The sequence below is a fragment of the Chiloscyllium punctatum genome, chromosome 19, assembly GCF_047496795.1.
Source record: "Chiloscyllium punctatum isolate Juve2018m chromosome 19, sChiPun1.3, whole genome shotgun sequence".
NCBI classification, from domain to species: Eukaryota; Metazoa; Chordata; class Chondrichthyes; order Orectolobiformes; family Hemiscylliidae; genus Chiloscyllium; species Chiloscyllium punctatum.
The window spans coordinates 42,273,407-42,291,335 of record NC_092757.1 but is presented as its reverse complement, the minus strand read 5'-3'; the positions used below and the strand labels follow the sequence as shown (position 1 = coordinate 42,291,335).

At 45.8% G+C, this 17,929-nt stretch overlaps 1 protein-coding gene across 4 annotated transcripts in view; it reads right to left on the bottom strand.

Annotated features, from left to right (window-relative positions):
• LOC140491290 (collagen alpha-1(XXVI) chain-like) overlaps positions 1-17,641 on the bottom strand; it is a 214,319-nt gene extending 196,678 nt beyond the window's left edge. The window contains exon 1 of one of the 4 annotated variants that reach the window (XM_072589269.1): positions 17,202-17,641. In XM_072589269.1, coding sequence (XP_072445370.1) covers positions 17,202-17,353 — 152 coding nt within the window. In that variant the 5' untranslated portion in view covers positions 17,354-17,641. The remainder of the gene's footprint in view (positions 1-17,201) is intronic. The other 3 variants (XM_072589270.1, XM_072589267.1, XM_072589268.1) reach the window with 3 other exon arrangements.
• Positions 17,642-17,929: the final 288 nt, after the last annotated feature.

The window sequence follows — 17,929 nt, the reverse complement described above, 5'->3', positions numbered from 1 at the left end:
AGTCCAGTAATCCATCTTCTTGTTTCTCCTACCAAAGTGAATGACTTCACACTTAGCTACATTGAATTCCATTTGCCACCTTACTGCCCAGCTCTGCAACTTATCTATATCCTGCTTTAACCTGCCACATCCTTCTTCGCTGTCCACAACTCCACCGACTTTCGTGTCATCCGCAAACTTGCTCACCCAGCCTTCAAGACCCTCCTCCAGGTCATTTATAAAAATGACAAACAGCAATGGTCCCAAAACAGATCCTTGTGGAATACCGCTAGTAACTGCACTCCAAGATGAACCTATACCATCAACTACAACCCTCTGTCTCCTTCCAGCCAGCCAATTCCTAATCCAAACCTCTAATGCACCCTCAATGCCATACCTCCGTAGTTTTTGCATTAGCCTGCCATGGGGTACCTTGTCGAACGCCTTGCTAAAATCCAAATACATCACATCTATTGCTTTACCCTCGTCCACTTCCTTGGTCACCTTCTCAAAGAACTCAATAAGGTTTGTGAGGCATGACCTGCCCTTCACAAAACCGTGCTGACTATCCTTGATCACATTATTCCTATCCAGATGTTCATAAATCCTATCCCTTACAATTCTCTCTAAGACTTTGCCCAAAACAGAAGTGAGACTCACTGGCCTATAGTTACTCGGGCTATCCCTGCTCCCCTTCTTGAACAAGGGGACCACATTCGCTATCCTCCAGTCTTCTGGCACTATTCCCGTAGACAACGACGACATAAAAATCAAGGCCAATGGCTCCGCTATCTCCTCCCTAGCTTCCCAGAGGATCCTAGGATAAATGTCATCAGGCCCAGGGGACTTATCTATTTTCATCCTTTCCAGTATTCCCCAGACCTCTTCCCTACGTACCTCAAGGCCATCCATTCTAATCACTTGTGACTCAATATTCACATCAGCAACAGTGTCCTGTTCCTGAGTGAATACTGACGAAAAGTATTGATTTAGTGTCTCACCAATCTCCTCCGCCTCCACACACAACTTCCCACTACTATCCTTGACTGGACCGATACCTACCCTAGTCATCCTTTTATTCCTGACATACCTATAACTGTGCTGAAATAAAGGGTAAATATAAAGGAATGAGGAAAGAGCAGATATTTTAGAAAATAGTTCATTGCTCACAACAAAGATTTATCCCAATGAAGATAAGGATTCTAGGATGAGGGAAAGCCAATCTTAGTTAATGAGGGAAGTTAAAGATTGCATTATATTGAAAGAAAGAAATACATATTGTAGTGGAACGTCAAAGGTTTGGGAAAGTTTTTTTTAAAAAACCCAAGAAAAAGGATTTAAAAAGAAAGGGGAAAAAATAAAATTTGGAGGTAAATTAGAAATTAATATAAAAACAGACAGCAAGACTGTATTTAAATATATGAAAAGAGAGAGGCTAGAATGAATATAGGCCCCTTAGAAAACAAGGCTGAAGAAATAATAACCGGGAACCAGAAAATGGCAAAGGGTGGTTGAACAAATACTTTGTATCAGGTTTCATGGTAAAGGCTCAAGTAGCATTTTCAAAAATGCGAACTAAACAATGAGTAGATGTAGGAAAGGAAAATAACCCAATATCTGTCACGCAAGCAAATTAATAGGGCAAAAAGTCAATTAGTCATAGGTTGCATCCTAACATAATAAACAAAGTAGCAATAGAGATAATAAATGCACTAGCAGCAATCTTCCAAGAAGTTTTGCTTCTGAAAAAAGCCTGAAAGGAATAGGAAACTGCCAACGTAACACCTATTTTCAAAGAGAGGGGAATTGACAACAGTAAGTATAGGCCAGTTAGCTTAACGTCTGTCACTGGGAAAATGTTAGAGTCTATTATAAAGGATGTATTAGCAGAGCATTTAGAAATAGATAATATGATCCAGCAGAGTCAGCATGGCTTCGTGAAGAGAAATTCATGGCTGACCAATTGTTTGGAATTCTCTGAGGAGGTAACAAATAGAATAGATACAAGGGAGATAGTCAGTGTAATAGACTCAGATTTCTAAAATACTTTTCAGTAAGGTTTTCAGCTTCGAAGCTACTTGGATGCTGCCTGAACTGCTGTGCTCTTCCAGCACCACTAATCCGGAATCTGGTTTCCAGCATCTGCAGTCATTGTTTTTACCAAGGTACTGCATGAGGCTACTTAATAAGAGTTTTGGGTCTGGTAGTTAGCATAGCTTGAGGATTAGCTAACAAATAGAACATAGAATATTGTGATAAAGGAGCATTTTCAGGATGGTAACCTGTAACTAGTGGAGTGCCACAGGAATTAGTGCCGGGGCCACAATTATTTACAATATGTATTAATGACTAATGAGGGATGTGAATGTACTATTGTCATAGTTGCAGATGACACAAAAATGGGTGGAAAAATTAATGAGGTGACATAAAGAGCCTACAGAGGGACAGAGACAGGTTAAGTGAGTAGGCAGAAACTTGGCAGGTGGAATATAATGTGGAAAAATGTAAGATTATGCATCGTGGCAGGAAAAATAGAGGAGTTGTACATTATTTAAATGGTGGACTACAGAAAGCTACAAAGAGAATGAAGGATAAAAATAAGGAAGTCTTGCAAAAAATATACAAGGTACTAATTAGACCACACCCTGAATATTCTGAACTGTTTTGGGCCACTTATCTCAGGAAAGACATATCAGCATTGGAGGTACATCAGGGAAAGGTCACTCGGCTGATGCCAAGAATAGAGGGATTGTCTTTTGATAGAATCACAGAACCCTACAGATAGAGGCTATTTGATTCATTGAATCTGCACTGACCCTCTGAAGAGTATCCCATCACCCTATTTGCATAACTCTGGATTTACTATGGTGACATAGCTCTAGACACAACAGGGCAATTTTCCATGGTCTTTGAACTATGGGAGGAATCCACAGCACTTGGAGGAAACCCACGCAGACACAGGAAGAGCGTGCACACCCCACACAGTCAACCAAGGCCGGAATTGAATCTGGGTCCCTGGTGCTGTGAGGCAGCAGTACTAACCACTGGATCACTATGCTGCCTGTGCTTCAAGGATAGGTTGAGTAGGTTGGGCGTTTAGAAGAATGAGAGGTGACCTTACTGAAACTTAAAGGATTCTTAGGGGTCTTGACAAGGTGGATGCTGGGATGTTGTTTCCCCTTGTGGGAGAGTCTAGGACCAGACAGCATCTTCTCAGAGTAAAGGGTTACCTTTTTAAGACAGAGATGAGGAGGAATTTCTTCCCTCAGAGAGGAGTGAATCTGTGGAATTCTTTACCACACAGGGCTGTCGAGATTGAGTTTTTAGGCACATTCAAGGCTGAGATAGAGATTTCATCAGTAAGAGAATCAAGGGTTAAAGGGTAAGGCAGGAAAGTGAGCAAACTTGAAGAGGTGAATGGCCTACTTCTATTCCGACATCTTATGGTCACCTGGAATCATTACCTCGGATTCTTTCAAAGGATTGTTTATGTTCCTAGATATTATATAGATAATTTAGTTTAGTTTAGTTTCCATCACTCTGGATTTATTTTTCAAATGTTACATTATGTCAATTACATAATCTTTTCTGTTCTTGGAATGCATCATTTGTTTTGTGTCGTCTCCCACCTTGTCTTTCAGCCTAGACTGGATAACTCCTCCAGTCTAGTAGCTGGCACAGGGCAGAATGGCCTCAGATTGTGCTGGCAATTTAATGACTGTCCAGGTGCCTTCTGAAGCAAGGGAGACTGAAGATATTTGGCTGCACAAACTGAGCCACCCTGGCACCAGGTTGAAAAACAACACAGGCAGGAGACCAGTGGCAGTGTGCCAGGCTGCTCTTTGAGCTGTGAAACAGTTCCCCCAGAAATGGGAGAGCAGAAATCGAACGAGGACCAGGCAATAAAGAAGCAATGCAGCTTGAATTTTTGTGAAAGTTCATGCCGTTGAAATGATGATTAAGATCGACACATGGGTAAAGTGTGCTCCTGAGTGGAGATTGGCAAGCTTCCTTTTAGCAGAATAATAAATGTAATTGTTAAAAGAGTCAAATTACTAAATTGCCAGCCATTGTCATGGTTGAAGCTCTCCAACAGGCAGTCAGCACATATCATTTCCTGAAATATAATAAAAGATATTCTGACTCCCAACTCAACATGTGACCCACATTTTCCTTCTCTCTATAGACCTCTCTCCCCATTATCTCATGTGAAAGTTTTGGCTCTGAAACTGTCACTTACACAGGAATGTTCTCCTGGATGGTGTCTCCATTGCACATTATTTCAACAAATAGCACTCGGAAATCTCCCCATTTTTTCACTTTGGTACAAATGAAGCTGTCGAGGGTTGAGTTGATGCTTTATGGAGTAGTCAAGCAAATGCCAGCAAGGTGGTCATCTTCACGTCACTTGGAAAGACCAGGTGTGGAGGAACAGAGAAACACGGCAACAGGAGGCAGCCATTCAGCCCCTCAGTTACAGCTGATCCTGTACCTCAACTCCAGCTTGGTTCCAAAACCCACTCCCAATAACAAAAAGTCTAACCAATCCTAGTTAAGATATTTTCACCAAACCTGACTCCCTACTTCATTGGCCTCTAAAGCCCTTTCACATAGATGGGTGAGCAGAATGCACCACATAGAACATGGTAAGGAAACAGCATACTGCACCGTGTAGAAAACGGGCAGTTGCTTACTCCCCCCGGTTACTGTCGTCACTCTCCCTACTCAATTACTCACCCTCCATGTTGTTGTTTTCTGTCCCCAGACCCTCAGACAATAATCTCACTCTCCAACACTTCACCAGCTAACTCAATCCCACAGAAAGACACACACACACGCACCACACCCAGCAAGCTCTGCCCATCCCAAACAAAATACGTGCACATCCAAGCAGCTCTCTTAATCCCAAACTCACACACATCCAACCAGATCTCCCAATCCCATGCAAAAGCACAAAACCAACGAGCTGTCCCAATGCCACACAGACACACACACACAGAGCTTGCCCAATCTCCACACCCCCACACACACACACATACACCCAACCATCACTCCCAATCCCACCCCCTCACTCTCTCTCACACACATACACTCACCCAGCTAGCTCTTGCAATCACCCTCTCCCCACACAGACACACACCCCAGCCAGCTCTCACAAACGCACACACACGCACTCACCCCAACCACCTCTCCCCATCATACACAGACACACCCATCCAGCTCTTCCAACCCCGCCCGACACACTCCCACACCCACCAAACTCTCCCAATCCCACGCCCCTGACACTCAGACAGCCACACAGCTCTCCTTATCCTGCACACACACAGCCACCAATTCTCCCAATCCCACCCCTACTCCCAATCCCACACATACACCCCACCAGCTCTTAAATCCCACACACATACACACACCAAACCTGCACCTTCAATCCCACACAGGGGGCTGGGAACCAGAAGAAAAAACAAGTAGGCAGCAAGATGGAGACTAGAGACTGTAAGAATCATGAAGATAGCATTAATAAAGGGAAGAGTAGGCAGAGAGCAGATGAATGCAAAAGAACTGGTGGCCCGAAATGCATTTACTTTAATGCAAGGAACATAGTGTGTAAGGCATATGAACTTAGGGCTTGGATTGGTGCCCAGGAGTATGACGTTATTGCAATCACAGAGACTTGGTTGAAGGAAGGGCATGACTGGCAACTAAATGTTCCAGGATATAGATGCTTCAAACACGACAAGGAGGGAAGTAAAGGGCAGTGGGGGGGTGGGGTGGGGGTGGAGTTGCATTGCTGGTCAGGGACGATATCACGGCTGTGCTAAAAGAGTACACTAAGGAGGTCTTGGGGATTGAGGCATTATGGGTGGAGCTGAGAAATAAGAAGGGTGCAGTTACATTGTTGGGGCTGTATTACAGGCCTCCCAAGAGTGAGCGTGAGGTAGAAGAACAAATAGGTAAACAAATCATGGAAAGATGTAGAGGCAATAGGGTAGTGGTGATGGGAGATTTTAATTTTCCCAACATTGACTGGGATACACTTAGTGTCAGAGGCCTGGATGGGGCAGAATTTGTAAGAAGCATCCAGGAGAGTTTTCTAGAGCAGTATGTAAATAGTCCAACTGGGAAGGGACCATATTGGACTCCATACTGGGGAATGAATCGGGCTAGGTGGTAAAAGTTGCGGTGGGGTATTTCTTTGGGAACAGCGACCACAATTCTGCAAGTTTTAGAATAGAAATGAAGTGGTCCTAAGGGAAGAGTGCTAAACTGGGCCAAGGCCAATTATATCAAAATTAGGCAGGAGCTGGGAAATGTGGATTGGACACAGTTATTTGAAGGGAAGTCCACATTTGAGATGTGGAGGCTTTCAAAGATAGGTTAAAGATAGTGCAGGATAGGCACGTCCCATTGAAGGCAAAGGATAGGAAGGGCAAGATTTGTGAACCATAGATGACAAGAGAAATTGTACGACCAACCAAGAGGAAAAGGGAAGCATCCATAAGGTCCAGGCAGCTAAGAACAGAACGGGCCCTGGAGGAATATCAGAAGAGTCGGACAAGTCTTAAACGAGGAATAAAGCGGGTGAAAAGGGGTCATGAAATAGCTTTAGCAAGCAGAATTAAGGAGAATCTCAAAGCATTTTATTCTTATACAAGAAGCAAGCAGCTAACTAGAGAAAGGATTGGTCCACTAAAGGATAATGAAGGAAGGCTGTGTGCCAAACCTGAGAGAATGGGTGAGATTCTGAATGATTACTTTGCATCAGTGTTCACTGAGGAGAGGGACATGATGAATCTTGAGATTAGAGGTAGAAGTTTGATTAGTCTGGATCACGTTGACATAAGTAGAGAAGATGTGTTGGGTAAGCTAGAGATTATTAAGGCGGACAAATCCCCAGGACCAGATGGGATCTATCCCAGGTTGCTAAGGGAGGCGACAGAGGAAATAGCTGAGGCCCTGACAGATATCTTGTGGCATCCTTAAACACAGGTGAGGTGCCAGAGGACTGGAGGGTTGCTCATGTTGTCCCCCTGTACAAGAAGGGTAGTAGGGATATTCCGGATAACTATAGACCAGTGGGCCTGATGTTGGTGGTGGAGAAGTTGCTGGAGAGGGTACTGATGGATAGGATCTATTTATGTTTAGAAAAGAATGGGCTGATCACTGATAGGCAACATGGTTTTATGTGGGGGAGATCGTGCCTTATCAACTTAACAGAGTTCTTCGAGGAAGTGACCAAGTTGATGAAGGAAGGGCTGTTGATGTCACATACATGGACTTTAGTAAGGCGCTTGATAAGGTTCCCCATGATAGACTAATGGAGAAAGTGAAGTCACATAGTTTGCAGGGTCTTCTAGATAGGTACATAAAGAACACCTAGCATAAAGAGCAACAGGAGACAGAGAGTAGTAGTTAAAGGGAGAATCTCGAAATGGAGAAAGGTGACCAGTGGTGTTCCACAGGTCTAGAAGAGGGCACTGTTGGTATGATCAGCAAATTTGCAGATGACACGAAGATCGGTGGAGTAGCAGAAAGCATAGGGGATTGTCAAAGGATACAGGAGGATATAGATAGACTGGAGAGTTGGGCAGAAAAGTGGCAGATGGATTTCAATCCAGACAAATGTGGGGTGATGCATTTAGGCAAGACTAATTCTAGAGCGAATTATACAATGAATGGAAGAGCCTTGGGAAAAGTTGATGGGCAGAGAGATCTAGGAGTGCAGGTCCATTGTACCCTGTAGGTTGCTGCACAGGTGGATAGAGTGGTCAAGGAGGCATATTGTATGCTTGCCTTCATTGGATAGGGTATTGAGGATAAGAGCTGGCAAGTCATGTTAAAATTGTACAAGACATTGGTTCGGCCACATTGGGAATACTGTGTACAGTTCTGGGCGCACATTACCAAAACAATTTGGACGTTTTGGAGAGGGTGCAGAGAAGGTTTATGAGGATGTTGCCTGGTATGGAAGGTGCTAGCTATGAAGAGAGGTTGAGTAGGTTAGGTTTATTTTCATTAGAAAAACAGAGATTGAGGGGGAACCTGATTGAGGTTTACAAAATCATGAAGGGTATAGACAGGGTGGACAGAGACAAGCTTTTTCCCAGGTTGAAGGAGTCAATAACGAGAGGTCACGCTTTCAAAGTGAGAGGTGAAAAGTTTAAGGGGGATACATGCAGCAAGTACTTTACAAAGAGGATGGTGGGCACCTGGAACACTTTGCCAGTAGCGGTGGTAGAGGCAGGCTCGGTAGATTCATTTAAGATGCGTCCGGACAGATGCATGAGTGGGTGGGGAGCAGAGGGATCTTAAGAAGAGGCGACAGGTTTAGACAGCAGATCGGCTCAGACTTGGAGGGCAGAAGGGCATGTTCCTGGGCTGCAAATTTTCTTCGTTCTTTCTTTGTATTTTGTACACACCCCCAAGCCAGCTCCCACAATTCCACATACACACACACACACACACTCAAGCCAGCTCCCACAATCCCCCCCCACACACACACACACCCCAAGCCAGCTCCCACAATCCCCCCCCACACACACACACACCCCAAGCCAGCTCCCACAATCCCCCCCCCACACACACACACACCCCAAGCCAGCTCCCACAATCCCCCCCCCACACACACACACACCCCAAGCCAGCTCCCACAATCCCCCCCCCACACACACACACCCCAAGCCAGCTCCCACAATCCCCCCCCCACACACACACACCCCAAGCCAGCTCCCACAATCCCCCCCCACACACACACACACCCCAAGCCAGCTCCCACAATCCCACATACACACATTCCCACCCCCAAGCCAGCTCCCACAATCCCACACACACACCCCGCAAGCCAGCTCCCACAGTCCCACACGCACACACCCCCACCCCCAAACCAGCTCCCACAATCCCTCACACACACACCCCCACCCCCAAGCCAGCTCCCACAATCCCACACACACATCCAAGCCAGCTCCCACAATCCCCCCCACCCCACACACACCCCAAGTCAGCCCCCACAATCCCACACACCCACCCCCAAGCCAGCTCCCACAATCCCACATACACACACCCCCACCCCCAAACTAGCTCCCACAGTCCCACACACACACCCCCACCCCAAGCCAGCTCCCACAGTCCCACACACACAGCCCCACCCCGCAAGCCAGCTCCCACAGTCCCACACACACACCCCCAAAGCCAGCTCCCACAATCCCCCACACACACCCCCCAAGCCAGTTCCCACAATCCCACACACACCCCCCAAGCCAGCCCCCACAATCCCCCACACACACCCCCCAAGCCAGTTCCCACAATCCCACACACACCCCCCAAGCCAGCTCCCACAGTCCCACACACACACAGCCCCACCCCGCAAGCCAGCTCCCACAATCCCACACACACACACCCCCAAGCCAGCTCCCACAATCCCACACACACCCCCCAAGCCAGCTCCCACAATCCCCCACACACACCCCCCAAGCCAGCTCCCACAATCCCACACACACCCCCCAAGCCAGCTCCCACAATCCCACACACACTCCCCAAGCCAGCTCCCACAATCCCACACGCGCACACACATCCAAGCCAGCTCCCACAATCCCACACACACACCCAAGCCAGCTCCCACTATCCCCCCCACCCAACACACACACACCCCAAGACAGATCCCACAATCCCACACACACTTCCCCCAAGCCAGCTCCCACAATCTCCCACACACACCCACCCCAAGCCAGTTCCCACAATCTCCCACACACACACCCACCCCCCCAAGCCAGCTCCCACAATCCCTCACACACACAGCCCCACCCCCAAGCCAGGTCCCACAATCCCCCACACACACACCCCCAAGCCAGCTCCCACAAACCCACACACTAAATGAGCTCCCACAAACCCATACCTACACACTAACCAGCTCTCCCAATTCCACACACCCACACCCAACGCACTCTCCCATTCCTCCACACATACTCATAGCCACTTCTCCCAGAGATATGATGGCGATTCCACGCATTTACTGTCCTTACCTTCATTGACTTGATTGTCCTTATCGTTCAATTAATCAATGCTTCCTCGCTTTAGAGAGAGTCATAGAGATATACAGCATGGAAACAGATCCTTCAGTCCAACCCGTTCATGCCGACCAGATATCCCAACCCAATCTAGTCCCACCTGCCAGCACCCGGCCCATATCCCTCCAAACCCTTCCTATTCATATACCCATCCAAATGCCTCTTAAATGTTGCAATTGTACCAGCCTCCACCACATCCTCTGGCAGCTCATTTCATACATGTACCATCCTCTGTGTGAAAAAGTTGCCCCTTAGGTCTCTTTTATATCTTTCCCCTCTCACCCTAAACCTATGCCCTCTAGTTCTGGACTCCCCGACCTCAGGGACTTTGCCTATTTATCCTATCCATGCCCCTCATAATTTTGAAAACCTCTATAAGGTCACCCCTCAGCCTCTGGCACTCCAGGGAAAACAGCCCCAGCCTGTTCAGCCTCTCCCTGTAGCTCAGATCATCCAACCCTGGCAAATCTTTTCTGAACCCTTTCAAGTTTCACAACATCTTTCCGATAGGAAGGAGACAAGAATTGCACACAATATTCCAATATTGCCGAACCAATGTCCTGTACAGCCGCAACATGACCTACCAACTCCTGTATTCAATACTCTGACCAATAAAGGAAAGCATACCAAACACCTTCTTCACTATCCTATCTACCAGCGACCCCACTTTCGAGGAGCTATGAACCTGCACTCCAAGGTCTCTTTGTTCAGCAACACTCCCTAGGACCTCACCATTAAGTGTATAAGTCCTGCTAAGATTTGCTTTCCCAAAATGCAGCACCTTGCATTTATCTGAATTAAACTCCATCTGCTACTTCTCAACCCATTGGCCCATCTGGTCCAGATCCTGTTGTAATCTGAGGTAACCCTCTTCGCTGTCCACTACACCTCCAATTTTGGAGTCATCTGCAAACTTACTAACTGTACCTCCTATGCTCACATCCAAATCATTTATGTAAATGACAAAAACTAGAGGGCCCAGCACCGATCCTTATGGCACTCCACTGGTCACTGGCCTCCAGTCTGAAAAACAACCCTCCACCACCACTCTCTGTCTTCTACCTTTGAGCCAGTTCTGTATCCAAATCTCTAGTTCTCCAAGTATTCCGTGAGATCTAACCTTGCTAATCAGTCTCCCATGGGGAACCTTGTCGAATGCCTTACTAAAGTCCATATAGATCACACCTACTGCTCTGCCCTCATCAATCCTCTTTGTTACTTCAAAAAACTCAATCAAGTTTGTGAGACATGATTTCCCACGCACAAAGCCATGTTGACTATTCCAAATCAGTCCTTGCCTTTCCAAATACATGAACATCCTGTCCCTCAGGATTCCCTCCAACAACTTGCCCACCACTGAGGTCAGGCTCACTGGTCTATAGTTCCCTGGCTTGTCTTTACCACCCTTCTTAAACAGTGGCACCACGCAAACCAACCTCCAGTCTTCCGGCATCTCACCTGTGACTATCGATGATACAAATATCTCAGCAAGAGGCCCAGCAATCACTTCTCTAGCTTCCCACAGAGTTCTCAGGTACACCTGATCAGGTCCTGGGGATTTATCCACCTTTAACTGTTTCAAGACATCCAGCATTTCCTCCTCTGTAATCTGGACATTTTGCAAGATGTCACCATCTATTTCCCTACAGTCTATATCTTCCATATCCTTTTCCACCGGAAATGCTGATGCAAAATATTCATTTAGTATCTCCCCCATTTTCTGTGGCTCCACACGAAGGCCGCCTTGCTGATCTTTGAGGGGCCCTATTCTCTCCCTAGTTACCCTTTTGTCCTTAATATATTTGTAAAACCCCTTTGGATTCTCCTTAATTCTATTTGCCAAAGCTATTTCATGTCCATGTTTTGCCCTCCTGATTTCCCTCTTGAGTATACTCCTACTTCCTTTATACTCTTCTAAGGATTCACTCGATCTATCCTGTCATATGCTTCCTTCTTTTTCTTAACCAATCCCTCAATTTCTTTAGTCATCCAGCATTCCCTATACCTACCAGCCTTCCCCTTTCACCCTGACAGGAATATACTTTCTCTGGATTCTTGTTATCTCATTTCTGAAGGTTTCCCATTTTCCAGCCGCCCCTTTACCTGCGAACATCTGCCCCCAATCAGCTTTCGAAAGTTCTTGCCTAATACCATCAAAATTGGCCTTTCTCCAATTTAGAACTTCAACTTTTAGATCTGGTCTATCCTTTTCCCTCACTATTTTAAAATGAATAGAATTATGGTCGCTGGCCCCAAAGTGCTCCCCCACTGACACCTCAGTCACCTGCCCTGCCTTATTTCCCAAGAGTAGGTCAAGGTTTGCACCTTCTCTAGTAGGTACATCCACATACTGAATCAGAAAATTGTCTTGTACACACTTAACAAATTTCTCTCCATCTAAACCCTTAACACTATGGCAGTCCCAGTCTATGTTTGGAAAGTTAAAATCCCCTACCATAACCACCATATTATTCTTACAGATAGCTGAGATCTCCTTACAAGTTTGTTTCTCAATTTCCCTCTGACTATTGGGGAGTCTATAACACAATCCCAATTAGGTGATCATCCCTTTCTTATTTCTCAGTTCCACCCAAATAACTTCCCTCAATGTATTTCCAGGAATATCCTCCCTTAGCACAGCTGTAATGCTATCCCTTATCAAAAATGCCACTCCCCCTCCTCTTTTGCCTCCCTTTCGATCCTTCCTGAAGCATTTGTATCCTGGAATATTCAGCTGCCAGTCCTGCCCATCCCTGAGCCATGTTCCTGTGATTGCTATGATATCGCAGTCCCATGTTCCTAACCATGCCCTGAGTTCATCTGCCTTCCCTGTTAGGCCCCTTGCATTGAAATAAATGCAGTTTAATTTATTAGTCCTACCTTGTCCTGCCTGCCTTGACTGTTTGTCTTACACCTGTTCTCAGCTGTACCAGTCTCAGATCGATCTCTTTCCTCACTATCTCCCTGGGTCCCACTCCCCACCTTATTAGTTTAAATCTAGCAAATTTCCCTGCCAGTATATTAGTCCCCTTCCAATTTAGGTGCAATCCATCCTTCTTGTACAGGTCACTTCTACCCCAAAAGAGATTCCAATGATCCAAAAATGTGAATCCTTCTCCCATACACCAGCTCCTCAGCCATGTATTCATCTACTCTATCCTTCTATTCCTGCCCTCACTAGCTGGTGCTGTTTCTCCCCCCTCACTCCCACTCAGTTAACGTTGGCACTCTCCCTTTTCATTCAGTTGGGAGGCATAAATCCACATTAGATTAGATTACTTACAGTGTGGAAACAGGCCCTTCGGCCCAACAAGTCCACACCGCCCCGCCGAAGCGTAACCCACCTATACCCCTTCCCCTACATCTACATCTACATCTACCCCTTACCTAACACTACGGGCAATTTAGCATGGCCAATTCACCTGACCTGCACATCTTTTGGACTGTGGGAGGAAACCGGAGCACCCGGAGGAAACCCACGCAGACACAGGGAGAACGTGCAAACTCCACACAGTCAGTCGCCTGAGGCGGGAATTGAACCCGGGTCTCTGGCGCTGTGAGGCAGCAGTGCTAACCACTGTGCCACCGTGCCGCCCACATGGTTTGAGTAGAAGCAAGCAATCTGCTCTACAGTTTAATTCCGAACAAAGGGTACGCCTAACATTTTGAAAGTAAACAAAGCTTATCGCTGTTGTCAGGCAGAGAAATTCAGGGGGTTCCATAAAAGATTTTCCCAGTCAATCAGACAGAGGAACTGAGGAGACAGAATGAATGAGCTATCACATTGTTATTGACACTGTTGCAATAAAAGAATGATATTGAGGGATTTCATTATTAACTGGAATAGTAAATGTGTAAAAGGTTAGAAGGATCTGATTTCTTGAAATGTGTTCAGGAGAGTTTTTTTATATCAACATGTTGATGGTCCAACAAGGGACTGTGCAGTGCTGGACCTAATTGTGCAGATCAAAGCCAGATAGTTGTATGAGGAGCATTTCAGTGTTAGTGATCACAACACCGTACATTTTAAGTTTATTTTGGAAAAGGAGAAAGATGATCTGCAGGATAAAAGGAGTATTGAATTGAGAGAAGGCAGATTTTATTAAAATAAGGCAGGATCTAGCCAAATTAGACTTGGAAGAGCTACCTGAAGGTAAATCTACAGTAGAACAGTGGGAGGCATTCAAAAAGGTACTGGGGGTAAGTACACGCCCAAATTGACCACTTTCAGCAAATAAAGGTAAACAAATCAAAGGAAGCCCTGGAGGGGGACAGGAAGTGCAAGGGGGTACTTAAGAAAGCAATTGGGAGAGAAAAGAGGAGGCATGAGAAAACACTGGCAGGCAAGATTAGAGAGAATCCCAAGATATCCGATGAGTATATTAATGGGAAATCCCTCAATATAATTATCTTATTATTACAACAGTGTTAATAACGATGGGATAGCTCCCAGTGAAGAGCAAGGTCCATGAGGGACGGAGGGGAAATCTTAGTGCAAAGCCAGATGAAATTGGTAGAGTGTTAAAGGCATTCTTCACATCTGACTTTACTCAGGACAAGGATGTAGGTACAGAATTTGAAAAGATGTTGGTCAGAAAGGTTTTTGAGCAGTTAGAGACAGGGATCCAGGATAACTTGGCAATGTTGATCCAAAATTGCCTTAATGTCAGGGAGAGACAGGGAGTTGTGTGACTGGAATCCAACATGTAGTTGTGTACCACAGGAATCAGTGCTGGATCTATTATGGTTTGTGATAGGAGTGATGTAGATAAGAATATCGGGGCGGGGGCATGATAATGACATTTGTGGATAGCACAAAGACTGGCTGTGTGTGGAAGTAGTAAGGAAAATGTACAGGAGGGTCAAGTCAGATTTTATTTATAACAATCATTGACATCTAGAAGGCATTGCAGAGTAGATTGAGTGAAGCTGTTTTTGCTTGTAAAATAAACACCAATGTGAAGATAATTCAACAACTTGCTCTGAAACCTAGCTCATATTTTAACAATAGTGACAAATTCCATGACCGTGCCTGAGACAATAAAAGCATTCCAAATTATATAAGTCACAAAATTATTTTTTAAAAATACCAATTCACCTTAACGTCAAAGGATCTTTCAAAATGTTCCAGCATCCGGAACCATAGTTTCATTAAAGCCTAATCAATTCTTCCTTTGTCCAAACACTATCTATATTTCACACTTTGATGAAATCTATCCATTAATCTTTGAAAGATATAACTGAGAAACAAAAGGTAACTCACAGATGAAAACTATATTACTACATGCCTTCAACAGTAGAGGGAGCCAAACATTTCGGACTGAGGTGAGAATTTTCACCAAAGGGTTGGGAATCTTTGGATTTCTGTACCCAACAGTTTACAGATGCTCCATTATTGAAGCACACACCAACAATTTCTAGGGTTTATTGTTAACCAGAATTTCAACTGGACCAGCTATACAAATATAGTCAAGAGTATGGTGCTGGAAAGGCACAGCAGGTGCTCTCCATCCCCAAGGCTCCCAGCCTCTGCTGCCTGACCTGCTGTGCTTTTCCAGCACCAAACTCTTGACTCTAATCTCCAGCATCTGCAGTACTCACTTTAGCCATACAAATACAGTAGCTACTGGATCAGATCCAAGGTTGGGAGTTCTACAATGACTCCTGACTGCCCACCATTTCAAATGTGTGTGATGGGTTTCAAGGTTTCAAGCTGAGATTTCAAAGTCACAATACTTATAATACATTAAAACAAACACCTGCTAATAACCAAACACTGCCAGTAACCAAAGATCTACCAGGTTCTGATTTATTGTTGCATTATTCTTGCATTGAACACAATGCTGTCTTCTCCATGTGCGTGCCTGTGCGCGCTCAAGATTTCCCCAGCTAGAGTGTTCTAACTCTACCCATGCAAATTTTTTTACTCAATGAAGCATAGCTCCATGACATCATCACAAAGTTGCTCCAGGGTCCTGAAGTCCTTATGCAACACTCTGGTTAGCCAATCGTTTTGTGTCTCCTTGCAAGCTTTGAAACTGTGCACCCTGTACTCAAGGAGAAAGTGAGGACTGCAGACGCTGGAGATCAGAGCTGGAAAATGTGTCGCTGGAAAAGCGCAGCAGGTCAGGCAGCATCCAAGGAGCAGGAGAATCGACGTTTCGGGCATAAGCCCTTCTTCACCCTCCTCATTCCTGAACCAGTTACAGATTGGAACAATTGCAATCATCCAGTCCTCACGTACCACTCACATAAGCATGATCAAAGCTTCTGCTACTTCCACCCTTCCGTCACTTAGCAACAGAGGATATATCATAACTGGGACAGATAACTTGACAAGTTTCAGTCATGTTAAACAGTTTATATCCAGTCCGTTATCTCCCTGCTCAATGGCGCCATCTTCTGTTGTAGACTGAGGATAGATGTTAAACTCAGCAATGCTTGTGGAGTATGTTGCCAATATTGAGAGTTTGAGCTATAGGATGGGGCTGAATAGGCTAGGGCCACTATCTCTGGAGTGTAGGAGGCTGAGGAATGACATTATAGAGGTTTATAAGATCACGAAGAATGAATAGCCAAGGTTTTATTTCCCAGGATAGGGGAGTCCAAAACCATAGATTCAAGGTGAGATTTAGAGTCATAGAGATGTACGGCATAGAAAGAGACCCTTCGGTCCAGCCTGTCCACGCCGACCAGATATCCCAACCCAATCTATTTCCTCCGCTTTGGCCCCATTCACCTCACACTAACCAGATATACTAGTCCCAGGCAAGTCAGTCCTTTCGACGAACCAGTACCAATAGTTTTATAGCACCGGTCCTCTTGGGCTAAATGTTTCATCAGCCCACACTAACCTATTTTACTCATGAGAAAAAATACTGGTTCCACACGGACATATTCCACCCACCGACACATTCACCATGCACACACTGACCAGTTTCACTATTTTAACTCTTTAAACATGGACCGGCTTCACTAACCAGTTTCACCATTTACACACCGACCAGTTTCCCTCTTCTAACCAATTTCACCATTCGAACCGGATCTACTATTTCCACATTGACCAGTTTCACTATTTTAACCAGTTTCGCTAACTGGTTTAACCATTCTAACCAATGCCACTAACCATGAGCCTCTCTCTCTCTCCCTCCCCTAACTTACCGGCGGCTGTTGGCGGCGCTGGCCGGTTGTCCCGCCGCCTGCTCCGGGGAGCCGAGCTGGAGCGGGGAGCCTGCGAACGGATAGTGGAAGGCGGCAGACCTGGGCACGACCAGCACCTGCAGTAGGCACCAGAGCAGGAGAAGCGGGGTCATCCCGGGACCGAAGGAAAGGTGAAACCCCAGGTACTCTTGAGGCTCAGTCCCTCTCCCAGACACTCCCGTGGCTCGGTCTCTCTGCTCACTCAGTGACCATCAGCACCAAATTGTGAGAATGTGCAGCCAACACTGGCCTTTCTCCAAATTATTGTGGCGACTCCACGAGTCCCAATAGCACAGTGCTCCTGGTGAATCGGCCGGCCCATTCCGGGGAGTTACCTTGGCCCCAGCCAATTCAGCCCCATCCTATAGCTCAAACTCTCAATACTGGCAACATACTCCACAAGCATTGCTGAGTTTAACATCTTTCCTCAGTCTACAACAGAAGATGGCACCATTGAGCATTCATTCATACACACAGTCCCAGTTATTCTCACACACACACTTATTAACTCCATCAGAGCTGGATACACACAAGCACACTCACAACCCTCGGACCAGCTTCCCCCACGCTCAGGGACACGATCTGCTTCCTGGTAAGCCCACCTCTACACGTACTTCACAGTACACATTTATCAGCCTTCCTCTGAGCGGCTGCTTTGTTGTCATGACCATAGAGTGATATAGCAGTGA